This window comes from Echeneis naucrates, chromosome 18, assembly GCF_900963305.1.
Source record: "Echeneis naucrates chromosome 18, fEcheNa1.1, whole genome shotgun sequence".
NCBI classification, from domain to species: domain Eukaryota; kingdom Metazoa; phylum Chordata; class Actinopteri; order Carangiformes; family Echeneidae; genus Echeneis; species Echeneis naucrates.
Window position 1 is genome coordinate 7891839 of NC_042528.1, and position 27372 is coordinate 7919210.

Below are 27372 nucleotides of genomic sequence, written 5' to 3' on the forward strand. Positions count from 1 at the left end.
AAATCAACTGAGTGTGTTGAAAAGAAGCAGGCCCTGATCTGGAGCTAAAGAAAAAGAATGATGCAAGCAAAATGAAGCGCCATTTGTTCCTTTTCCTTATCTGTCACCATCAACCATAATCTGTCCCGTGTTGTAGATTAATTTAAAGATTAGGGAGTGCCCTACATTTGTACAGTGCAGGGGAGAGTCACGGCGAAGGAGAAGTCACACATCGTATAGCTAGTTTCTTTCTGAATCTGTGGCACAGCTCGGTTTGTTTGTATACCTGTTCCTGCATGTTCTGTACTTTCTCTGATCCGTCTTCTTCTGCCCGGCGACACATGAAAGCTTTTCACTGAATCAACAGCCTGCGATAATTCACTTTGACAATGGAGCAAAGGTGTTAGACTGATTTCAAGAGGGGATATTTCTATCATTCGCGTGAATGCTATGAAGGCTGCAACGGTGAAATTGGGTGAAAGTTCAGGACAGCTGCCAATCTAAATGCAATGTGGAGGAATAAATGAGGTCAAATCAAATATTGTTTCCTCTCTGGTTACAGGTAGTGGCTGCATATTTCAGCACAGGTGCTGTCAGTAGTGGCGTGATTCATTTCAAACCGGCAGCCCATTTTAAAACATACAGTCGACATGCCACATCTCCCCTACATAACCAATCTATCAAGCCTAACCTGGCGGTACGTGCATATACTCCCATATCACTGAGAAGGCTGGAAAGCAACTGTCATAGATGGCATGATTGAATTGTTCCCTTGCACTGTCACCAGAGGGGCTATTACTTCAAATTAGCATACAAATTCAAACCAGGACAGATGGATTTGTCACATTCCAGTCGCCATCTTCCTGGAAGATTGGCTGTGCTTGTGCTGTGCGATGGAGATAAGACACCTGTCTTAGCTGCGAACGGTGGCGGCCCTGGTGGGGGGAAAAGGACTGGCGTGGGATGGGAGGAGGACTGGGGTGAGTGGGTGGGTGGATGGATTTCCTGAAACGCTGAGGTGTTGTGCAATAAACTTCCCCCTGCCCACAGTCTCAAATGATGATGAGGCACCATCCAGGACTCTGTGGGTGGTGGGAGATTGAGCTGTAGCGAGCTGGTGATTCACACTGTTTGGAAACACGCTGAACAATACCTGTCGGTTATTTGTTTGCGTTTGCCACTTTTGTTGAGTTACCGTCAAAGAGCCACATAAAATGGCCTCTAACATCCATGCAGGGTGCCGCAATGGGTGTTGAACAGCTGTAGGACAAAGTATACAGCGTATTCTTGCGTAGCTCAGCTCTACGTATCCTTGACGTCAAGTGACTTTTTGGCTTTTTATAGCTGAACAAATCGTAAACAACGAAACTAATTCCAATTCTGTCAGGAGTCAATTTTTTATCAAATCAAAGGACTCATGTGTGAACATCTGACAACAACAGATTAATGATTAAGCACAAGAAATAAGACTGCATGCAGTGGTTGCACAGCCTCACATCAGACACTAACAAAATAAAACTGGGAGACACAATGATTTTCATTTGTAATTATGGCAGCACAAATCAATGGGATGTATTGAGCATGAAAAACTGTTCTTACCACAGGGTCAATTCCATATAATTTCCAGATCAGCTCAAACTAATGGGTTTTCTATTGGCTTCACTTAAGAGAGAGACTAATCTCACTGGCACCATTTCGTGTTCCTGTGTACATTCCCTAGCCTCAGGCCATCCACTTAAAAACTTGTCTCCCAACAGTCCAAAAATATTAAAGCACACATGCTAATTTCCTGACTTAGCATATTACACAATCTGCAGGCTTAATTTAAAACTCCCAAAGCAGGTCTAGTATCTCTGCCTACTGCCTACTTCCAGACACTACAGAGATTGAAAAAATGCTTACAGGTTCATTTCTGCCTCTATCCTGACATCGATGTATATTCCCTTACAAGTAATGTAAAGTCAAGATGCAGCACAGAGAAAAGCAGTTATCTTTACATAAAGGCCATTATGTACAAGAAGCACTTAACTAATTTAATTAACTATTGTTTTTCATGCTTCCAACTTTTCCACACAGGGGTATTAACATAATTAGTAAGTTAATTGTTTGTTAATCCAAAGAAAATTAATGGACTACATTGAGAATGAAATATTGGTTTTAGTCATTTTCAAGCAGCAATGCCTTGAATGTTCCACTGCCCTTTGCCATATAGTGCTGCTCCATTCGGTGCTGGAAGTGATGGGAAGGGGAGGATCCTCAAGTGTATTCCCAGGAGCCCACTGAGCTGAACTCTGCTGAGTCCTCCATCAACATCTCCAGAGGCTCCTCACAAGTTCTGTTTCACAAACTCTTCATGGAGTTCACGCCTCGCCTGCCACAGATAGCTTGTCTGGTTAAGCTGTTGACCCAGAGAACAAGAGAGGAAGGCTTCCCAAAGTGTATTCCTGAGAAATGCCTGAGATTTATTCATTTATTTATTTTGCTGGATGCTACTTCATGTTTGAGCTGATGAGAGTTCATTGGCTTGACAATCATTACTCTGGTTACTTTTCAGATCACTGCAGTGCTTCTCCCTATTCCAAAACTGTACCTTCCACATTAGAGAGGCACTGATACAAAGCATTGCAGCCTAAACAGGCTCCAGCACAGCAGGGATTTCACACCCAATCTTGTTCCGAAACATTTGTAATTAACATTCCCCCTCACTCCAACTGTTTCTGAAGCTATCAATATCCCAGTAAGAAGATTTAACTTCCCTGAAGAGCCAAGAAACAAGCTGGATTTGGCAGGTCAAAACGTGACTGAGTGTGCATGCATGTTTGAGGGTTAAGTGAAAAGTTTATGTGCAGATTGTTATTTTAATGCTGACACTACAAAAATATTTTATTGCAAAGTCATTTTATTAAGTTGAACAGTTGACAGGAAATGTGCCCCTCTTAATACAGCAGGTAAAATAATTGTCAGTACACGTCAGCATTTCTCTAACAACCCATACATGCAAAGAAACTAAACCTTAGATGTCCATAAATTAAGAGTTTACTTGGCTGTGTGTTTGGGAACATTCTGATAATTCTTTTGAATCCTCTATCAGAAAGCTTGCGAGGAGCACCTGGTCGGGGCCGGTTTATGTTGAAATGATGCTGTTTCCACTTCCGGATTATGGCCCCAACAGTGCTCACTGGAATATTCTGAAGTTTAGAAAACATTCTGCAACCAATGCCATCAGTAAGTTTTTCCACAATAAAATTGACAGAGTTCTCTGCTTTTACCCATCATGACATCTTTCTTGTGACACCTTTTTATAGGCCATCAGTTGGGACTGAACCAGCTGATATTAATTTGCAGAGACAAGAGGCACGACTGCTTTCTGATTACTGATAGATTTCAGCTGGTGTCTTGGCTTTCGGTGCCTTTTTGCACCTCCATTTCTTCACATGTTCAATACTTTTTCCCCTGTGTCGTTCCATTTTATTACACTTAATTTATGGACATCTAAGGTTTGATTTCTTTGAATGTGTGGGTTGTATGTGCCGTTACCCACATCTGGTGAAAATTTCATGTCAGTAGCACCTTTAGAAATATATTTACTTAGAAAAATGGTGACGTGTTCAATACTTATTTCACTTGCTGTATCTCCATGACAAGAGAACATCACATTCTGCCTGCATTAAAATACAGTATAAATTACATTTGATCAAAAGCATCATGGACTAATAGTGCTTTAGCAGAAGAAGCAAAACACCAGTCAAGAACCCCGAGGTGGGATTTTTTGTCATGTCTTTTGGAGGAATGTTTAAATCTACATAAACTATCATGCTTCAGACAAAAATGATAATGACAAAGTCCAGATCACCAATCACACAGTCAATTTATAGTGCGATAAAGGAATTCCCCTTCTTGGCTCCAAAAACAATGACAAGCAACTGGACACAATCCATCAGTGTGAAAATACATTAAACATGGAGAGACAAAACTCCACTTCAAAATTAGGTTGTTGGACATGAAAAAAATAAAAAGTTGAAAAATAAATAAAAAAATAAAATAAAAAGGCCAAATGAGTTCAGATTTTCTTTGTATGAATACTAAGGAAGCTGCTGCAGTACATGCAAACCTTCTTAGTATTGAGTGTATTCCTTGGATGTGAGTTTAGCAATGATACGCTCCAACTGTCTCTTTGCTTCACACTGAGGGAAGTTGCTCATCTCATAGTACTGCGGGGCAATTTTCACCAACCTAGGAAAGAAAGCAAGTAAACATTAGTCACAAAAATTTTCTTTGGTGTTTACTTGTGGCAGAATGCTGTTCTCCCATATTCATGCATTCACTGCCAGCGCAGCCAAAACAAATTTGAAATGTAATTGCACGAGGTCACAGAGGAGGAAGGGAAACACAGGTAAGACTATCAGCAAGGCTGTGGAGAACATACAAGCTGACAGTGGTGAAGATGGTGAGTGGTGTCTCATCTCCATGAGAGTTTGCTCTCTTTAGGCAGATATCTGGTAAGTCTGATGACAGAATTGAATGAAAGTCACTCTGATGATCAGTTATTTGTTTAAATCATTTTAGAACTTTCAAATCACTGGACTCCTATAGCACAGACTGGAAATGCTGTGCAGACAGCAGTAGTCAGGTACAGTAGCCAGGGTCTGCAGGTCTGTGGAATAAATGTAATAAATCTGCTGCTTCTCTGAAGCACTGCTGTGTGCTTATACCAAGAAAAACAATAATGGTGCATCCTGACACAACAATGTGCGTCACAACACTGCCGGTGCACTGGTTTACATACATGGCAACAGGTGCTGGTGTTGACATGTGGTTTCACTGCTGGTGTATGTTGTCCATTACCCACTGATAGATCTTTCCACAAGTTTAGGCAGCTTTGGGTGAATTCTATAAAATGTAGACTTTTAAAGTATGGGTGGGGGAAAAAGGGACTAAAATATGTGAATGCACCCATGGAAACAAAAAGGATGCCCCCCCCCCAAAAAAAAAGAAAAAAGAAAAAAAGAATAATCATAACCAGTTTTTTTAACTAGCAAACATGAAGTGCTTATGTGCAGAAATCAAAGATATCTGACACAGGCTGAGTGAAACAGGACAAAAGAACAAATGATCAATGACGTCTCCTTATTAAAAAGGTATACTTGAATCAAACAACCAGAAAACAAGTGATACGTTTGTCCTTTCAGTCATGAATAATGAGGTGAAAACATTGTCAAAATATTCCAATGACTGTACTTGATGAAAAACTCCAATGCATGCTTCATCAAACAATCAGTGCTTTTGTAACAAATCTTTTAGTGGGAAAAAAAAAATAAAAAAATCTAAAACTGCTATAGCTGACACTTACCACTCTGGTTTGATGTCAGTGCACGTGCGGATGTAATTCTTGGTGGTGAGTACAAACTCGTTGTAGAGCACCCACTCAGGCTTGTGGTCCAGCACAGTAGAGGGATGCAGCTGCACGACTTGGTTGTCCTTCACTGTCAGGTAGTGTCCAGTGCGCTCCAGATGAGCGATCTGTCAGCAGCACAGGAAGAGAGGAAGGTCATCATGAGAAACAAAAAACCACTGTGATAGAAAGAGGAAAACAAGCCTTTGTTGGTATATCACGTAATTTTTGTTATCTCTTCAGTTCCATCACATTTAAATTAATAACACCGATAAAACTCTCATCAGGCAGTGATGAATTTTCTTCCTACTCTACCAATACTTGGTAAAAGCTGCAGTGGCTGTTGTGATTAACCAAGGCAATCAGTCTCAATAAAGGCCTTTCCAAACAAAGACATGATCTCAAATGCTATGAAAGCTCCAACATGAACCGCAAATTTTCTTGCGAGATAAAGGTTAATGTTGACAAATATTTAAATATTAACACCATAATTCAACTTGTCACATTGCTTGTTTCAGGTAGCCCTGAAAATGGCTTCTTGTAAAATGCCATTTGTTTCCCTGAGCGAGGCACAAATTGACATGATTTCTTGTTATGTGTTTAAAACAAAGCAGCTGTTTGTGTATGTGCATGTCTGCATGTGTGTGTGGTTGAAAGGTACACCTTTACAATGTAAATTTTAGCTGCATTTTTGTGAGTACAAATATTTTGCACAATGCATTTTCAAATGGTCAAACTGATCAATGAAAAACTTCAGGAAGTGACAAGTTCAAAGACTCATCAGCTCAAATAACAGAGAAAAAAGAATGACAATGTTTAATTTCAGCAGGTTCAGCTTGAAGGAGCGTTGATATGACCAACCTGCATGAAGAAGCCAGTGACCAATGCTCGGCGGATGTTGATGTAGTAGTCTCTGCTGCTGAACTCAGTGCTGCGTCGCGGTAGGTTGAAGCGGTCCATGATCCTGGACAACTGCTGCCGTACGTTGTCCGCTGACATAAGCGAGCGGTAGTTGACAAAGTTGTCGTAACACCACTGGGTGGACTCGTGGTCTGTGAGAGAAAAGCCTTCATTTTGATGAATTATAACAAACAAGAATCTCAGTTAAAAGTGACCTGACTAGTTGGGCCACTCACTTTGTTTAAAGGCATGATACACATTCAGCAGCGTCAGGTGGTCTCCGTCGATGTGGGCAAAGCGCATCTTGGATTCGTCAGCCACCTTCTTAGCCTCCGTGGGGCGGATGAAGCACTGTGGGACTAGACAAGGTTGGTATAGGCCCCAACACAGCCGCCCATGGGGATAAGTTAAGCAAATCCCAGAGAGAGGAACAAGGCCTCAGCTCAAGAGAGGCACAGAGCACTTCACAGGGAACACTGTACTGCCAAGCGTTTATGGTGGAAAAGGGAAGGAGAAAGGAGAGCAGGGGAGGAGGGTGGGCTTCTTGGTCCTAATGCCCTACTCTATGGTTTTATACAAGATACAGTGAACATGTGACACCCTGTCCAAACAAGCATCCTAACTGAAAGCAGTGGTGTATATATTACCCAGAGGACTCTGGTTCTGCCCTCTACCCTCAATGCACTTGCTCTGAATTGCTTAATGTCAAACCTGCTTGATTGTAGATTTAATGGGTAAAAGCTGTTTATTGAGCCTCACGGTTGGTTGATGTAGTGGCACCATTCTCAGGTGTACTTTTGCTGCTTACTCTAATGAACTCAGCAAAAACCTGTCATCCTGAAACACCTGCTTTAAGTGCACACCACATCCAAACAGCTACTTAAATCCATTTCCCCACTCAAAGACCCTTGCACTCCCTTCAAAGGCATCAAGATTCATCTCAATGAGCAGCATTCTGCTTTGGAAAGCCTGAAGTGCAATTACTGCTGTAGTCGGCTGGGGCTGCTCCAGCTACACCTATACATTTTGTCCAGACATGTATTTTTCCCGTCCTTCACAAATAATAGCTGACACCACCAACTTAATTCTCCATTTGCCTTGTTGTTAAATTCAGTGGGAACACACGACACTTACTCTGCATAGATTAAGACCATGCAGGTCTGAACTGCTCACACAGAGAAGTCAGACGTAAATCATGTCTTAAGATTTTCATTTGATTTAAATGGACCTATTAAAAACTTTACGCAAAAACACAACTATAACATACAGAGATCAAACACATGTAGGAGACTGCTCTGTGAATTTCCTTTCAGCTCACTGGCCATTTGTGAAGCATGGTCCATGAGAAAGAGTAGCAGCTCAGCCCCACACAGCGGGCCAGCCCTGGGCATTACCTGACAACATGGCAGTGATGGAGAGGACCTCGTTGGAACAGTTGAATTCACAGCTGGCGATGACCATCTTGGCCAGCTGGGGGTCCAGGGGGAACTCTGCCATCATCGAGCCCAGCTCTGTCAGGTCACCGTCGTCATTGAGTGCTGCCAGGTAGTTCAGCAACTCGAGGGCTCGCATCAGGGTCTCTGGGGCTGGGGGAGACAGAGTGGGAGACACAGGCCATTCAAAATGTTCTAGTCTCGTGGGTAAACACACACTGATTTCAGAGAAAGAGCAATTTCAAAAAGTGTCACCAGCATTATATGAGAAAAACTATTTAGAATCTGCAGAATTCTAGTACTCCATGTTTACTACAGAAGGTGAAATGATGAATCCAGAAAATAATCAGGAGCTCATTCACCAGTGAAAATAACATTGAGCTGAATAAATTAATGAATTTGTCAGATTTGGTCAGTTGGGCATATTTTTTTCTTCCCAAATTCAAATTAAATTGGTATCAAAACTGAGAAATCGCGATATCAAGTATGTACATTATCAAAACAGAATGTCCAATGAAGATATTTAATATCAAAACATAATTTTCCCAAATAGAAGAAAAGGTATCCAGGGCAAAATAAGGATGTAACTGCAGCAACAAATGTGTTTTTGGTGAGAGGACATTAGTTAAAATGGGATTTTATGCCATGTGGTCAGTAGTTATCAGCTCAGATATTAACTTGCTTGTTGGCTCAGCTCAGGAGAAAAAGGGAAGAGAAAACAATAGTTCCATCAACAGCTGAATGTGGGTCTTTAATAGATAACAAACAAGAGTTAAGACTAGACTAGAGACAGACAATCAAACAAAGGGAGGCTGTTGGCAAGTTTTGTGGCATGTAGAGCACAAGGTGAATCAAAATGAGAAGGCTCTCAGCATGTGATGACCAGAGTTACACTAGACAACAACTTAGCAGAGAAGTAATCATGGCAAAGCTCATTTTTCATTCCCGGCTCAGGCAATTCTAAACAACTAATGCAATTACAGGAGAACTTTCTACTTAATGCTTCAAAACAAAAGGCTTCCACCGTTTGGTTAAAAGATTTTTCCCCCAGATGCAATTATTGACCTTTGGCTCCCGAGAGCTGAAGCCTAATGACCAGTTGCATGTTAACTGAAAATTAGCTTCAAGCTCTGGCTATGCTCCTTGTTCACTTTCATTTCTTTCAAGTGCTCCCAAAAATTCAATTTCCAACAGCAGAGAGGCATTTTTTTTATGATTAACAAATATTGATTCAGGGTATCAAAGTTACTTTTAAAAAAAGTAAAATACACAAAGTGGGTCGTGGCCACATTACTAACCACACCTACAGCCTATGTGGGGCTGAGCATAAAGTGAAAATCTGATTTCCAAGTTCTGCTAGCATGATGAACCAGTGTGGAAATTCAATCTATACACAATGCAGCTCATCAGAAACTAAGTATTGACTGCCTCAACACACAAGAATCAGATATATTAACCAAGGGCCAAATCAATGAGACGAAAGGCTAAAGGTACATTAAACCACATTGGCTTTGAAAGGTACTCCTTTGGAAATGTCATGAGGCAAATGAATCCCACCAAGCCAAGTCCTTGTGTAAATCGCTACTGATTTCTTTTGGATTTTCCATTTGGTTGGCTGGCTCACACTGTCGCTCTTGTGCTTAGTGAGCGAGGCGCAAAGAGGAAAATAAACCAGATATTTGAGCTGTTCACAGTAAAAGGAAAATCAGGAATCCATTAAAGATTATGGACAAGCTTAAATGGAAAAAAGCCACTGGCATTTTGGGGTTGATTAGTTTGATTATCAGGGAAAAAATACCTTCACTCAAATTTAGATGACTTCAAATTTGAAGTGGCAACCTAAAAGATTTTCATTTAAGTAAATGTCTGCCAAGTCACGATCCATTGACAAAACACAAGCGGTGACTGAACCCGTCACGCTGATGGATGAATGAGAGTGTGTGTGTGTGTGTGTGTGTGTGTGTGTGTGTGTGTGTGTATGCAGTATAATAAAGCGGTTGCATGTGGTGGCATTACTGGGATAGTGAATGTTTCCTACAACTAGAGATTCACATTAATAGCAAATAAATGACACGTAGATTTGAAGGAAATGACAGGAAATACAATGTGTCAGTGAGTTTAACATTTACCACAATCCATCAAAAGTGTCTCAACAAAACAACAGTCATTTTGGCATTTTTTTTTTCTGACAGCGGATCAGTTTGAGGTATTACACAGAGTCATGGAACAAGAGGGAGCAGCCACAGTTCAATAAAGAGCTCCAAGTACAAGCTGCACACCTCCAGCTTCTCTATCAGGTTACCAACCTCCTTTCACTGTAGCCTGCTATGTGCAGCAGAAAATCAGATCATGGTCACAGCATGATGGAAAAAGGCCAATTATTGATGGACCTCTTAATTAAGCCATTAGCTTTATTGCTCCCTGGGTTACTGCTTGTTATTTCCACTAGTAACTGCAAGTGCAGCCTCATAAACCAGGACAGAAGTACCTGGCACTGGCATTATAAATATGAAGAAACAATTCAAGATTTTAGTCTTACCATAATTACCACTTCGGCCTCAAATGGAGTTTTTAAGTTTTTGGTTGGAACAATTTTGGCGATTTCCTCATTTTCACACATTTAGGATTTGAGGCAAGCTCTCCCTCAAAATCATATTATGCCATTGTTTCATCCTTAGCGTCCTGACTTTCCAGAGCCATGTTTTTGACTTGTTCGCAAACTTTGAGGCGGGCCTTCGACACAGTGTATTGAAACTGATCAGCTATAATGAGATATTATAATGCAACTGTCCAGGAACTCTCACAGACATAATTGGTTGCACTCTATAGCTCCGGCTTTCAGTGTGCTCTAGACCTAGTTAGGAGAAACCCTCTGCTGCAAGTGGATCAAATAAATAAACTGTAATCCTCTCCTTTCCCTTCACCCCACTGTTCCCAGTTAGAAGCAGCAGACAAGGCCAATCCCATATGCTGGTGCTTACCCTTATGTGTTGTGAGAAATGTGGGGGTGGTGGTGGAGGTCAGTCATGTTTCACTGGAGGAATATAAAGGGAAGGCAATAGCCAAGGTGATAGCAGTGCTATTGATGTAACCAATTTCATTCTCAAAATGGCGTTTGCTACAGTGGACGGGGAGAGATGGGTTTAATCTCAGAGGTGAGATGAAAACTATATTATGGCGAGAAAAGGAGGGGGAGAGGTTAGGGATAGGGAAAGGAGGGGTGGTCCCTTCAGGAAGATGTAGGAACACACTCTCCTGAGAAACTCTATAACTCTGTGCTTCAGTGCAAGAAGGTCTGTCTTAGAATAGATCCAGCATCATTCAGAAGCACAAGAATTAAGAAGTACAAACAGAGAAAGTCAGAACATAAACCAATTTTAAACATAACTGTCTTTTCTCACTCTGAAAAACGATAATCTAAACTTAGCAAAACGCTACCGATGTGTCTGCCAGAGCACTTATCTGCAAATCTCAACATTCACTATGCAGTATTTGATATCTGCCAAGATCACTTTATTTTTGCTTTGTAGTCTTTCCCAAGCTCCCAAGAGACACAGCCGACCCAGATTTGATACTGCACATCAGAACAACCATGGTTAAACTAAATGTTGCTATATTTCATGGCAACTGAGTTTGTATTGATTTAAAATGCACCGAACATCAAAATCTTAGTCTTACTTTACACCAGTGTCATAAACCTTGAGATTTCATTCATAGCTAGGCTGGTGACATCCTTGGTCAATGATTAACAACCTGCTGGAAACACTTAGGTAGATTTGTTGTATCTGTCTACCATGCAAAGTCTGCCAACAGCTACAATCTGATTTCATGCTGCAAAGAGCACAGGTATTTTCCAAGACAAAATAGAAGTAGCACTGGATTATAGAGTGCCTGTGAGTGTTTGAATATGGAGGGAAAATTGATGGGTGTGATGACTGACACTAAAAACTACCACACAAGGGAGAAATGTAACAGGATGTTCAGCTATTTGACAATCACTTGTCAATATGATTTCATATATATGAAGAAAAATTATTTTTTAATGATTGAAAAATGCTTTTTTTGCATACTAACCTGGTGGGTCCATGAAGTCAAAGTGCACAAGATCATCAATGCCAAGCTTCTTCAGTTGCAGCACCACAGAACCCAGGTTAGACCTCAGGATCTCTGGATATGTGTTGTCCTGTGTTGGTGAAAAGAAAACAGGAAATGCCCAAGAGCATTCAACATGTATTAATCTGGATCTTATAATGTCCTCATGTGACACTTATTTGCCAAATTGAAAAAAAGAGTAGGGGTCTAGGGGACTTGTAGGGTTATTTTACATGTTGAATAAAAACTCCCTTTGCCACTCTGCTTGTAAACGAATTGCTCTATAAGGGAGAACTGAGCATCCACATGTTAATTTGTCACAAGGCAGTAATGATGCTCAGCGCGGGTTATGAGGGACACTGTAGTTAAGTTTAAATTTCTAGGAAATACAATTCAGGTAAAAACTAAGAATCATAGAGTTGTAAGAGCAAATGCTGTCTAACAGAGAGCTTCTCCGGCTTGAGGGCAGCTCAGGGGGGGAGGTTAGAAAGAGCTTGTGGCGTTCAAGAATTGTAAGGTATGAGGATAAAAAGTCTGTCTCCCCCTCACAGAATTTAAATTTTCAGACTGTGTTGTTTCTTACCTGCATTTCTGTCTTGTAAGCTTTCTCTGTGTACAGGCGGAAACACTTTCCTGGGCGTGTTCGTCCAGCACGACCTGCCCTCTGCTGGGCTGAGGCTTTGCTGATAGCCGTCACCAAAAGTGATTCCACCCTTATACGTGGGTTATATACCTGATTGCATAAAAAGACAAAACTGATTTCAGGTTGGGAGAGAGAAAAAAAAAAAGAAGCCAAAATTGTACTCACATATACTTTTTAGAGGGGTAAAGGTTGAAGACATAAATAGCTTAAGTCATAATAACACCCACAGTCGACCATATATACAAGCAGCAAGCAAAAGATTTTCAATAACACATACACACACAATCCACTACACCGCATATATAATCTCTTTTTGCACCGACTTGGCTCCGGGCTGGTGAAATGTCAGAGGAATGAATAACTGGCTTTTCCATCTTTGTCAGGTGTGCACTGCTGTGTTTATCTGGGGATTCTCAGGCAACAGACGCAGATGATCGCAGCAGATAAAGAGTGGTAGGAGAAGATTGGGGCAGTGGGGGGAAGGCGTGAGGAAGCTAACCTTTTGCTTGGCAAATCCGGGATCAATTACAAACACCACACCGTCAATGGTCAGGGATGTCTCAGCGATGTTTGTTGACACGACGACCTGTGGAAATGAAAACACGCGGGTTAAAAAATGATCGCCCTGTCGGGGGCAGGGACCTTGGATAAACCTACAAGACCTCAGCCTTATGATTATTTAGCAAATCCATTGCACAATTGCACATTCAAACACAGACAAATTGACATTTTTTAAAAGACTGAAGCAATTTCTGACCATTATAAAAGTGTAGTAATTTTTAAACATGAGGAAGAAAAGAGACGAAACAAATGAAGATATCAGCATTGCTTTAACTTGATGTGAGCCAGCTGACTGAAAAAGCCTGTAGAGATGTCTCTGTTGTGCTCTTTACACACTGTAAAGCAACCCATCAGGGGTCTCCCACATCAGTTCCTGCAATCAAGTTCAATGTGTTTTCAATGTACTTGTGGGGAGAGCTAGTAAGGTGCTCAGTGTCCCGTCCAAATGCATTACTTCTGTCCTTTGTGTTATGATGTGTGTATGAGGTTGGAGTTCCTGTCTAACTGTCCTCAGCATGTTGCTGCTACTGTGAAGATGCCAGGTTGCTTCTCCTGGAAAGCTCTTTTCTGAAATTTTCAAGAAAAAAAAGAAAAAAAAAAGAAAAAAAATTGCAGAAAATTGTTGATGTAATGGTTCCTTTTATGTGACCTGCTTTTCAACACACTGAGAGCTCAACAATGGTTATTGCTTTCATCAGAGTCTCTTTTCCCCCCCCCCTAGGAATCACGGCTGTTGTAGATCTCTATTGTGAGCCCAGCACATGTCTGGAAATATGGCGCACTGCTGTCTGCAGACACGCTAAGTGTGCACAGCTCATTGTCACTGATTGGCTCTGTGTGTTACGCAAAGTCGGCTGTGTCAAAGCGGTGCTGCAAACACCACCACAGATACACCAAAATGCAAAGCATTAACTTTAATTTGGAACATTTTTAAAATCGTGAACTGACCATGAGAAAGGTCTTACAGCATTTCCATAATAGCATGCCTGTTTAAATTTGTGCTGAAACGTCTGAGATTTGACAGTAACTTGTCGACTATCAACGCTTATGATGACAAAAGTCAGAAGGAGGATCTTTATCCCATCACATGGACATGAGTGGCTAATGGAGGACACAGATAATGAAGATATGGATTTTTTTTCAATAATGAATGTCACCTGTTGATGCTACCCCAACATCAATTGATGGATCTGAGATATCTGATCAGGCCGTATTTTTGCTTGATCACAGACAACACAATTATTTTCTCCAACAGTAATTGAGAAGGTGACATTCTCTCAATCAATTTGTCATCAAGAGCAAAACTAAGCCACATGTTTACTTTTGATGCTTTGACTATATCATTAATGCATAAGAAAATATGACAAATGATACTACATGCAGTTGCTGTTTTTTCTTTTCTAATCCACAATGACAGTGAGCAGAAATTTGCACTTTGTAGTGGCGCTGACTTTGCTTGATGTGCCAAACTGCTGAGTCTGTCCCCTCTCTTCAGTTACAGCAACCCATCGACCATCAGACACCAGCAGGAGAAGTAGACCACTGCCACAGACCTGATGTGCATTTACATTCTTGATGTTAACCGGCATAGATGTCTCCAGCATAGCCCACAGAGAAAAGACAGGAGACAGGTGTATGCCTCTAGCTACAGCAGAATCCACATTTTTAAGCCCAGTTTCAGTCAATCAGTGCCTATATATGCTGAAAAAGTTGGTTTCAATTCCTTGTAAGTTTCAAAGGAAGGTAAAGAGACAGTTGTGGGCATTCTGAAATTCTGGAAATAAAGAAAAATAAACTCCTTATTTTTTTTAAACATAGCTCATACATGATAATGCAGTTTTGATCATCTGAGGGTATGATAACATAGTGATAACATAGTGGTTGTGTGGGAGTTGATTTCCGCATCAGGGCAGATGTCATTAACAGAGAAATACAGCAAGCCAGGAAAAGCAGTCCAATGATACAAGGAATGAACTGTGAACCTTTACCTTTTCCCAGTCTCAGATCTTCTTATATAACAATTATCCCCTATAGCAAGACTGACTATGAGAAATGACAGTTTAATTGGAGGAAAGAAGAAAACAAACAAAAAAAAAAAATCACATCACCTCATAGGTCATTAGCTGTCAGGATATTCACAAACAGGGGGCATAAGAAAGAGGGGAGGAGCAAATAAACTTGCAGCTGATCTCACATGAAGCTTGACCAACGCAAGGGTGAGTTGTCCTTATATAACAGAGGAAACTAACTGGACAGAGAAATCTTTTAGATTCATCATCACCCTCAAACTGTGGCAGTCAGGTCTTTGCCCACTCAATTGGCAGCTGCCACTGCAGGTGTCACAGCTTAATATGGAGGTGGGTGTTTTGGAAAATCATATCTCCACACTTAAAAATCTTTCTCTTGCTTACTTGCTCAACATCTACCATGACAGGAAAAAGCTTTAGGCTGACCTGAGCAGTCACTTGGTGGTAGCAGTCTGATTTCTTTATGACAGAATGCCAAGCACAAAACAAAATGGTTCTCTGTAGTCTTTGCTGATACAGGTCCACAGAACCAATTTTGCACACTTGACACACTTCCTTTGTAGCTGTGCCTCTTCAGCTGTCTTCAAGCTGTGAGCCCGAGAGACTTTTAAATCCCACCTTTTAGTGAGGATTTCTCTCTAGCCAAAGAATGCTTGACTGTTTAGTTATTAATGCCAAGAAGGTCCTTTTTTCTCCCCTGCATTAAGTCCTTGACCTCAGGTAATTCACCTATCGAAAGAGTCATTCCCTTTAGTATTCAAACAGAGGGATAAACAGAAGGCAGTGAGCATCCATATCCATATGAAAATGACCAGACAGTGCTATCTTGTGAATAGATGTCTTGTGGTGGTCCAGAGGACACTGACATGAGCACTACATGACAATGTGAGTTTTCTTCACTCACTGCTGTTTGCTACCTGCGCTAGATGAGTTTCTGAAAGTACTTCTTCACTACTACTACTAAAGTATTTCTTCATCAAATTTGCAACTACTTTTAAGGGTTGCCCATGGTGATGGCCATCTTTATTGTTGTCATCATCTTTGCTGCTCAACCAAGAACAGCAATAACCATAATTTTACTACTGCATGTGTATCAAAAAGACAAGGAGCCATAAAAGAACAATAATGAAGATCAATTACAGAGGCCTTTTGGAGTTGGAGCAGTATCAACTAAGTAAGAAAAGGTGTGCCAGGGGTGTCTGGCAGGAATGAAGATCCAACACAGATCTAAGTATTGCGGGAAAAAATTTGCACGTAACACAATCCTGCATTATAATGCATCCAATAAAACAGACTGAAAAACTACATCATCAAGTTTGACATCCTGCTTTCATCTTTTATTTGCATAATATCCAAAATGTCCTAGGTTGTAAAACGCAAAACTCAGATAGTTCCCAATTCATTGGGAAGCCCCAGGTTACAGCTTGTTAAGTTCCAGCAGAGGAGAGGAGCTCTCAGAAGCCCAAAGGTATAGAGGAGTCACATTGTGAAAGCAATTAGCCACACTGAGGCAGTCTGAAAGGAAAGTGGCTGGCCAAACAAAGAGAGCTGGCTGTCAGACAGCGGCTCATGACAGACACTATATGCCAACATCTCAGCAAGGAATTAAAGGCATTAAATGCTTCAAAGTCCAGTTAAAAAATGAAATCGGTGAGGCTGTGCTGCCCTTCGCGGTCAGACACAGTCAGTTCTCCGGCAGATGCCACACATGACAACCTCTCGCATTCATGATCATATGGGTGGCCTCATTGACTGCATTGATTCTGAAGGATTATCCAGGCTGGGGCCATTACACTGAATACAGGCTGGCTCCTTCAAGTCTGTTTCTGCACTGGATAATCCTGGCTTCTTCATCAGTAATATCATTAGAGCATCATCTTTGCATGTTATTTCTGGGTTATTACCTGCATGGGAGCAAGCGCTATGGCTAACATGGGCCATCTTTCACATTCCCTGCTGGGAGATACAGCCTTGTTGACAAATAAAGCCTTTTCCCCAACTGCGGAAAGTAGAACGTGCCTTGGGCAGTGTTGGCGCACCCAAATTCAAAGCTCATTGAAATGGATATGCAGTGGAATCACGACTGACATTTAAGGGAATATTCCAAACGTGACAATGCTAAAAACAAACCTAACACTCATCATGGCACATTTGTTAGAGACAATCTCTAAGACGCTGGAAAGCAAAGTGAGATTATAGTCTTTGTTTGTAATTAGTCAATTGCTGCCTTGGCTCTAAATGATTAAACTGTTCAAAAATGGAAGATCACCGGCTTTCGTAGAGAAATGGAGCAATGACGAGCTACTGCTTTATGTTAATTGAGGGGTGCCTAATGCAGTCATTAGCATGCGTAGCTGCAGACACGGTGAACATTAATCCTTTTTCACTACTTCCTCTTGGGCTGGCTTGGATGACATCTCTGCATTCTTTACTTGATGGGTTGCTCCCTCAGATATGGAGAAGCACATTTACTTCTGGCATAGCAACTTTAGATTGCCACCTCGACCGAGTCGACAATCACCTGAGAAATCTGATCTTGGGGGAAACAGGAAATCAGTGTTCACAGCATCATTGCTGTATTCACCTCTGAAGTAACTCAACTCCAGGGAATTCAGGAGACGGTAGTCAGGAGGCAGAAGCAATACTCCATCGTTCATGTCAGACCAGCAAAGTCAAGAAGTTGACTATTGACATTTGAACTTTGGTAAAGCTAGATCAAAGATCAAAGTGGAGCTCTTGGACCCCTTAAAACTGCACAGCCCACGTGACACTCAGCTTCAATAGTTAAAACAATAAAAATTAAGACTATAACAGGAGATGAGACGAGAGTCAAATAGATCATCCAAACATTCTTGCAAAACCCAGAAATATGAACTGGATAAGTGAGCTCATGGTCAAATAATACATTTTAAATTTTAGATTTATTGCATATTTATTGACATTGTATTCCCAAAATCCAGGTTAAATTCAGCATTTTTAAGTATCGGAATTCATTTAACTTTGACAGCCCATAAATATTTTTCTCTGCTCATATGTCAGCCTGATCTCCATCAATTAGAGGGGTTGTAGCAATGAGTCATTTATCAACAACGTCCCCTTTCAGATGCTGGGGGTGAATGTTTGCTCATTCACTGGCAGTGATGGTATTCTGATATTCTGTCAGATCTCTGGCCAACAGTGTGGCAGCACAGGTGGTGCCACTACTCTCGTGATGAGCCCATCTGAATAGAAACTGTCACACAAAAGAGAGGAATTGTCTTGTGTCTGTATCAATGAGAGGATCAAGCACTGCTCTGAGATTAAGAGGTTGAAGAACATCCTGATATACAGTGGAAGAAAAACCCATGGTTTTGGTCAGCTTATATAACCTTTCCCAAACCAGACAGCAAAGGTCTAAGGCCTCCTCCCTGAGCAGCAGCAGGGCATGTGCAAATGTAGTGGAAAGATAAAAATGACTGAGAATGCAATACTTTCCTCAGGCTCAGAGGGCGTGAGTAATACCCCAGTTATAATTTAGAGCAGAGCAGCGCATGCTGACAAAAGCAGCATATGTTGTGTGTCAGTTCTGCACTAAAGCTGAGAAAGGGAAAAAAGTTTCAGTCACTACCTTCCAGCTCTCTTCCTCTACCCACCTTATTCCCCATCTGTCCTTTCTACATCAACTCCTTTCAATTCCCTTTTACTTACCTTCTCTCCCTCAACCGCCCTCCCTGAACCAACCCTTCTGAGTGTTTTTACAGCAACAAGGCAGTTATACCTTCCTTCCGATGGCACCAGTTGGTTTATTGGGTGGGGGTGGTTCAAAGATCCTCTGCTGCTGCTGTGGAGGCAGTGTGGAGTACAATGGAATGATTTTGATATCACCAACTTCAGGCCCCAGGTCATCAACCTCTCTCTTGATGCGCTTGCAGGCTTCGTCAATTTCCTGAAAGATAGAAGCACAATAATTAATGCGGGCATCACTTGGGTATGCAAACATAAAAATCTAAACACGATTTGAACAACACCTGGATAAACAATGGTGGTGACTCTAGATGATAGGGCATGGCGAGGGGAGACGGCTGGGGAATCGGTGGTTCCCTGCTACAGTACATTTGTTCTAACTATCACTCCATCTGACGGAGGAAATTAAACCTGGACTGCAGTATGCTTTGCTGAACTCCCCGTGGCTCTGTTGTCAAATGCCGCAATCACGGAAAACATGGACGCGCACTCTCAGCTGGCACACACACACACATACAAAGCCAGACAGACTCAAACAGGGTTCATTATTCCACAGTGCAGTATTGTGGAGGGGAATGTGAGATGAGACTGCAGCACTGATGCATAACCAGCGGCAAATCACGGCACATCAGTTTAGTGAAGCTGAACGTTCTAGAGCTGGTGGGCTGGCAGACAGACAGAGGACCTGAGTAACACCAGAATAAAAGTGTGCACAGGGATTGATCTTATTCTCAATAGGTCTATTGGAATACAATATTAAATGTACTAAACACACCCACATATTCCACAGACGTAACCATCATGGGAAAATGTGTTTTATTTTACCTACTTCCTTTACCTACTTCCTATGTGCATAAACATGACCACACTTGAAGGTTTTAAGTAGTTTCTGGTATGTCCCAGACCAACATGTAACAGCTTTCTGTTCTGCTGTTCAGAATTATTTTCCTTGTTTTCTGGAAAACAATCATTTAATCCTCATGAAGCACCAGTTATTACGTGTGGCAGATCAGTTTAGTGAAGCTGATCGTTCTAGAGCTGGTGGGCTGGCAGACAGACAGAGGACCTGAGTAACACCAGGAATAAGAGCACATAAAAGTGTACACAGGGACTGATCTTATACTCAATAGGTCTATTGGAATACAATATTAAATTAACTAAACACACCCACATATACCACAGATGTAACCATCATGGGAAAATGTGCTTTATTTTACCTGTCCCATATGTGCATAAACATGACCACACTTGAAGGTTTTAAGTAGTTTCTGGTATGTCCCAGACCAACGTGTAACAGCTTTCTGTTCGACTGTTCATAACTATTTTCTGCACAACAATCATTTAATCGTCATGAAGCACCAGTTACTACGTGTCACATTACAGCCTATGCTGTTGCACCACCTGCAGGCCCATGGGAACAATGCAGCAGTTCTTTAGAGTGTCATGATGAACAGACTTTCAGATTCCCAAAATGAATAGCAACGTTACTGGTGGTTGTGGCCAAATAAAGAGCATCTGAGTAATTCATACATCTTTTTATTTTGTATGCCACCGCAACAACATCCTTAGACACTGTTGTTCTCTGAAAGCACAACAAGATTACTTTCGTTAACACATGGCAGAAAGTGACTTCATTTGTGCCAGTAACACTTGCCTCGACATGAAAAGGCACCATGGTGATGTTTCCTGTTTTCCTTCAGGACTGGAGATGTGTTATTTGCCCTGTTTGTCTCCTTGTTCATTGCATTAAGTCAAAGCCTGCTGATGGCCATGTGCCTCTTAATCAACACAGTGACAAGTGGAAAATGGTAAATCTGAATGGATTGGTAAAATTATCCTGGGTATTAATAGCCTATCAAGCCTCTGGATGCAGCAGCTGCCATGAAGAAAAAAATGGACCAGTTTGCCAAAGCGCTGGAAGCAAGCTGGCTGGCTGTCCCTTAGGGACATGAAGACAGAGTGTGTGTCTGTGCGTACACACGCATAGGGGCAGTTGGCCAGTGTTGGGAACCTGTCCACCATTTCTCCCTGCGACCCCAGAAGCAACAATCTACAGCCAAGCTAATAACCGACACATTTAGGAGCTCCTCTTGACTCGCAAACAACCCCCCTGCCAATCCCCATGTTTTGATGTTAGCTGCTGAGGGGTAAGCTTAAATATTAGGACTTATCTTTGCTCAACAGCTGTGATAAGTTTTGACTTTCTGGTTTGGGGTTGGTGCTACAGTTCTATTTGTTTTTCTCAGAAAAACTGCAGAAGAGAGATGAACTAAGCACTGTGCATTTCGCATTCATCTGAAATGAAACAGCCAGATAAAAAGAGTTTTGGGCTTTGCAATAGATCTGCCTCCTGATCATTAGTCTCTATCAATGTTGCTGGGAGACTGACAAGGTTAGGGAGTGTTTGAGAGGCATGTTGCAGCACCTCTTTGAACACCCACCTCAGCCAGATGTAACACACATGAACTCCTTTAACCCAATTAGCAAGGGCTGATAATGAACTCGCTATGGGAGTGCGCTCAATAATGCCTTAGCCTGACACAGTACAGAGGGGGTGGAATATGCATCAACAAATTATATCTAATCGCAAAAAAAAAAAAAAAAAAAAAAAAAAAAAAAATCTCTGCACAAGTGACTATCAATGTTGCTGGCCGTCTGAGCAGCTGGGATATCACGTAATCGAAAATCAATTACCAGGCCTCAAAGGAGACCACTTCAAACGCCGTGCCCTCCAATGACTTCACTCCCTTCTTAACAAGCTGCATATTGATCATGCTTTGACTAATGGAAACTGACAAAGGTATTCTGCAACGGTCAAGCTGCCGCTGCTGAGTGACAAATAATTACTGCCAATAAACATGCTGCTACAAAATGTGATTGTGGAAGTAATACAGACACAACAACAAGATTCAAAGTTACCACATGTACTCAAAAAACATTTAATCAAACCTGCAAAGACACTGTAGGCTCTGACAAGCAATAGCTAGTGTATGTGCATGTCTCTGCGTATGTGCGCACGCGTGTCTGTGTGCACCCAGCTGTGACAAAATTCATCATGTTGGGCATGAACCCTGCCCTCCATTACACATCAGTGGACAACATTTGCAGGGCGAGGGAAGAAAAAGAAATAAATAAAGGACTTAATTTAAGAAATTCATTGGAAAGGCAAAATGTGGGTCACTCCTTGTTCATTTTCTTTCCTTCGCTGTGCAAGTCTTGGTGGTTTCTCAAACAGCGACACTGACATGCATTAACTATCTATCTATCAGTCTGATGATTACTAATTTCCTGTGCAAATTGTTGTTTTCACATGTATGTGAATAAACATAAACCATATATGGAATTACATTAAAATTAACATTCTAGAAATTTCTTCTGATGAGGACAAAAAAAATAACCATACATGAGCTGAAATGATTAGTTGATTAATTGTTAAACCTGAAACTATGAATAAAGAAAACAGGTACTCCAATGAGGGCTATTAATTGTACCTCTTGTCCGGTGAGGAAGAGCAGAACGTCCCCTTCATCCTCCTCACACATGTGAATCTGGATCACAGTCCGTATGGCTGCCTCCAAGTAATCCCGCTCCGGTTCTGGTGTGTAGAAAATCTCCACTGGGTGCGTCCTTCCGGGGATCGTTAACAGTGGGCAACTGTCAAAGTACACCTGGAATTTGCCAGCATCGAGTGTAGCACTCATGACAATAACCTGTAAAAATAAAGGCACAGAAGAGAGAGAGGGAAGTGAGAAAAGTTTGTAAAGGACACAGTATTCAAAATAGAGGTGAAATACAAGATAAAAATAAAAATAAAAACAGTGTTCATGGCAATAGCAACGTGGGAACGTGGAAGTAAAGAATGAGTTAACATCTAGAACGGTTTAGTGATGATTGGGGATGAGGGAACAGCGGATTATGGCACAACATAATACAGGATATATGAGGAGTTCAAAACGTTAAACAAGAAGGATGCTACTCTGAACTTGAATATAGGATGGGTGCATTGGCACAAACCTAAGATAGTGTCCATGGTGTCAAACTTGACATTATACTCCAAGTCACTGACCTACACACAGCTATGACAGCTCTTGTTCCTGATATTGGGTACACAATGTTCTCTCAAAGCCATTAGATAGAGCGCATTAGGATTCTGATGGGAAATACGTCTCCCATTTTCAATCTCAAACATTTTCAGGGGCCAGCGTCTCTGCATTTCGCTTTACGCTCTGTGAGACATCATAATTGCTCTTAATCAAGGCAAATTAAACTTTCAAATTTGGTAGGAGATGGGGATGAAGGAGATAGAGGGGTGTGCGTGGATGATCATTCCCAATAACCTAGACCTCATTTAACAGTCTGCGAACAACAATCTAACCTTTGATTCCACACTGACAAACAACTAGTCATTATCCATCTGCTGTATGAGAATTATGTCTGGCACACACTGCCTATAAAACTTCTGCCTGCCTCCATGCGTCCATCCACATTCGACACATTGCTGTTTCTCCCCTGGTTGATTGGCTTAAAATGGGGCTGACTCTGGGAGCAATCTCCACTAGTGCTGCTGTGCAGAATAGATTCCTGAGCCTAACAGCAACATTTCTTCGCCTTAACAGACACACAGCTGTCAGACATGGGGACACTGTCAGGAAAAATGTGATCAAAGGAAGGAGTGACAAAAGAGGGACATAAATACCGGATGTGACTGACTTATCCTACAGGGAATATAATATTTAGAGCTTTTACAATGTTTTGTAGGCATTAAGTGGGGCATATTTATGCAAACAGATTGTCAAGAGTATTTTCAACATCAAGTTTGGATATTTGGAAAAATAAAAGCGACGAGTTGATCTCCCAGAACAAACAATGAATGTTTTGGATAAATTACTACTCTCAGATTAGGGATTTATTTGAATTCATATACCTGCTTGCAAATCCTAAAATTAAGGCCCTCAAAGAAACCCCCGTTTGTACCTTGAGGTCAGGCCTCTGTCGGACAACCTCTTTGAGGACACCCATGAGGATGTCAGTGGCTAATGTGCGCTCATGAGCTTCATCCAGGATGATGACACCATAGCGCTCTAGCAGGGGATCATTCATGGCCTCCCGCAGCAACATTCCATCTGTCATGTACCTGCGGGTGAATACAAGAGATCTCGCATGGTGAGAAAAGAGACAATCACATACAAAGGATTCTTCAACCTGCACAACTTTATTATTTGAATAAAACTCATCTTAAAATTTCCCACAATGAGACATTTCCTTTCTCAAGCAAAAAATTATTGTGCTGTGAAAAAAATATCAAGATGGGTTTCAGTGAATTCAAAAACTAACAAATTAGGATCTTTAAAAAGGTCCTCTTACTTGAGTATGGTCTTGGCAGAGCTGCAGTCCTCGAACCTGATGGAATAGCCCACCTCCTGGCCCAGCATGACATCCATCTCATCAGCCACCCTCTGGGCAACGCTCATGGCTGCCACCCTCCTGGGCTGGGTGCAGGCCACTGCTCGCTTTGGTCCCGACATTGACCGCACCATGTCCACACACCACTGAGGAATCTGGAAAAGAGCAAATAACTCAGGTTTGGTTGAAGAAATACAAGGAAATGACAAAGAAGGGAGATGAAGGGGATGAAATTAATTATGCGGCACACCACACGTCTTCAAAAATTACAGATTAAACATAGGACTACAAATTGAAAGTGCATTACTACAGTCTGCTTATTCCATAGAAAGAAAACACCTGTGAATATCTTAACTGTCAAAATTTAACTGGAGGGATGCTCTTGCTTTGAGCTCCAAAACACAAGGAGTTTGTGAAGACATGTCTTAAGTGTAGAGACCATGAGATCCACTCTATGGTAGTTGGCTTGAGTTTCATTAATCATTACCATTTGGAAATTATTCAATTTTAAAGACAAGATGACACTTTCACCTACAGAAATAGAATCTGGATAAAACTGATTGTCAGCACCAGCTTGTGTTTGTTGAATCATTAACCAGCACAATTAACGCTCTTAAAATTTTATTTTATGCTTTAGTTCAACCTTTTATGTTACTGTTATGTTATGTTACTTATTCTGTATTTGTATTAAAATAAAATATAAATGCAGTGTTTTGTTTGTGTAACCATAACATTAAAGAAATACTATTTTACTATGATCACTACTATGATCATTTTGGATCATAATCCCTTAAAAAGATCCATAAATATAACTCCTGTTAAAAAGTTCAAAACCTCATGAGAAATGTGTAGAACACATACATTTTTAAGCATTAACCAAAAAGCACAAACAAGTACATCATTTCATTTCAAACGTGTTTGGAAGATAGTTTATATTCCCCTCAGGAGGAGTCCAACTAGTAATTTACTCTAATCTTCTCTCTTGCAAATTTTAAAACAGACAACCCATCCATTTCAAGAACTTACATCTAATAACCACATACTGTGGATCTGCTCCAGAGACACTATTTGAAATGCAGCATCTGTTCAATACACCCTGATTTTTTTTTAAATGTTATAACACCAATTTTATCACTGTCAAATTTTTATTTAATCTGGCACATTTCAGTCAAGTTATAGTAAATGTTTATATGAAAACTAGACCATCTCCCTCTCTACCTGTGTGGTCTTTCCAGAGCCTGTCTCCCCCACCAGCACAAAGGACTGGTTCCGCATCAGGATGTCAGTGAAGCTCTCTCTGTACTCCCAGACAGGGAGCTGCAGCCGCTTCTTCAGGATCTCACAGTAGCGTGGGGTGTGAGGCAGGTTGGTGAAGGGGTTGATTTGCTGCTGTATAGGGTTTTGCTTGAGGTAACCGCCACTGCATGCAGCTAAGTTATTCGGCACCGCAGATGACTTCCCATCCCTGCCTCTGTCCCGGTCTCGATCTTTTGAGCGTTCATCACGTTCTCTGTCCCTGCCATGGTCACGCCTGTGAGAAGTTAAGATTTGATGAAGCATTGCAACAAGCCAAGAAAATTCCATCACATACACATCACGAGCCCAAGCTATAGCATGGATGCATGCAATAATTTTGATGAAAAATGGCCCAACAAATACACAACAGGAGATTAAACAAACAGTACAACATGAAATGGGTATCCATAGCCACCCATATATATATATATACACACACACACACACACACACACATACATACATACCTTGAAAAGGTTAAAGCTAATTTTTATTCACAGTGGCCTAATCAGGTGTAGCATGCAAAGGTCATGACTAAACTAGTCAGAGTAATTTTTTTTCTGATTTCAAAAAAGTTATTTTACAGTTTCATATGGAAAATATCAAACTGGAAAAAGCGTTATGGTGATCTAGAGCTAGATATACTATCTATTTTGAATGTGTGCATGACTGCTGAATACAGCATGACAGAAATGAGCTGACAACAACAGTGATGCCAGGCATAACAACTAGAGAGCTGGGGAGCATCACCACCAAACAGCTTGTCTGGATGGAGACACCTTCAGTGTCCTTGACTGTGGGGAGGCTGCAGCCTGCACTCCACAGATGATGCTACTGTCTCTTGTTTGTGGAACATTATACCTCACACAGTGTGCTGTTTATATATCCTGATTATGAATTTTTCTCTCCTCCATAGGATCAAGGTTATGTCAAATGAGCAGTGACCCCCTTCGGGGTCTCTTGACAACAGACCAACCGAGACAGCTCAGCCTGGTCGGTTGAACTTATGGAGGCCCGTCGGTGATTTACAGAAGCGTATTAAAGCACAGTGCCCGCTTGACTGTGCTCACCTCAATAGAAAAACATCCACTGATGCTGACTTGTGTCTGGCATGGCGGTAATATCTGATACAGCATGTTGCTGAGCGGATAACATTAGCCTGGCGGTGGGGGGTCCTGTGCGCAGTCACCTATTGCCTCCTACATTCCCTAAACGCCACATGCACCGACAACCAAGTGTCCGCTCTGACCTGCTAACTGTATTTACGCTGTATTTTCTATGTAGCCTAGCACTGGCTAGCACCTAGCCACGTGCAATCCAGTTCAGGCCAATGGCTAAAAAAATAACTGTTTGCTAAGTTAGCTTTATTAGCCACTTTAGCCCATTAAGCACAGTATCTTACTAGCTAAAGTTGTTGAGACTTATTGTTAGCACGACTAGTTAGCAACGGGACAAAAACAAACAGCACGGCAGCGTTACACCACGCCGCAACAGCAGGACGTTTCTCCGGCTTCATGCTAACGGGACATACCCCACACATGACCGCCGTTTAGCGGAGGAGTACTCGTCGCCTAAATCTACACGGTGTCGCTTGGACATCCTGTCCCCGGTGTCCGACTTAACGACTCATCATTCCATGCACATTCTCCATAAACCGTTCAACTCCGGCAAAATGGCGACCGGAAGCTCTTACCTCATCATTATTATCCTTTTGGCAAAATGAGTCGTAGCGCTGCGGTTTATTTATGAGAGCCCGGTGAGCGCGGTGCGGAGAGAGGAAGTCCCGGCTTCACCGAGTCCTGCACATGGCGCTGCCGTCCCTGCAGACACGGTGCAGCGGTTCGGGGATGCGGGAGGTCTGCTGCCTCTCGGTCGGGATGATGATGTGCCCGCCAAAGACAGACAGACACAGACACAAACACA

The 27372-nt window shown here is 41.6% G+C and overlaps 1 protein-coding gene across 2 annotated transcripts; it reads right to left on the reverse strand.

The window, feature by feature from the left end:
* Nucleotides 1-2866: 2866 nt before the first annotated feature.
* On the reverse strand, nucleotides 2867-27372 carry dhx15 (DEAH (Asp-Glu-Ala-His) box helicase 15). 2 transcript variants are annotated; one of them, XM_029526406.1, is made up of 14 exons: nucleotides 27143-27372; nucleotides 25372-25684; nucleotides 24115-24308; nucleotides 23725-23884; nucleotides 22242-22460; nucleotides 18785-18952; nucleotides 12939-13025; nucleotides 12380-12529; nucleotides 11779-11887; nucleotides 7666-7857; nucleotides 6508-6630; nucleotides 6233-6423; nucleotides 5330-5499; nucleotides 2867-4212 (listed from the first exon to the last, which is right to left on the reverse strand). In XM_029526406.1, the coding sequence occupies exons 1-14, from the start codon at nucleotides 27148-27150 to the stop codon at nucleotides 4095-4097; spliced, it is 2202 nt and encodes a 733-aa protein (XP_029382266.1). In that variant the 5' UTR covers nucleotides 27151-27372; the 3' UTR covers nucleotides 2867-4094. The 2 variants fall into 2 exon arrangements, with proteins under 2 accessions (XP_029382266.1, XP_029382265.1); XM_029526405.1 differs by lacking the exon at nucleotides 27143-27372 and adding an exon at nucleotides 26981-27118.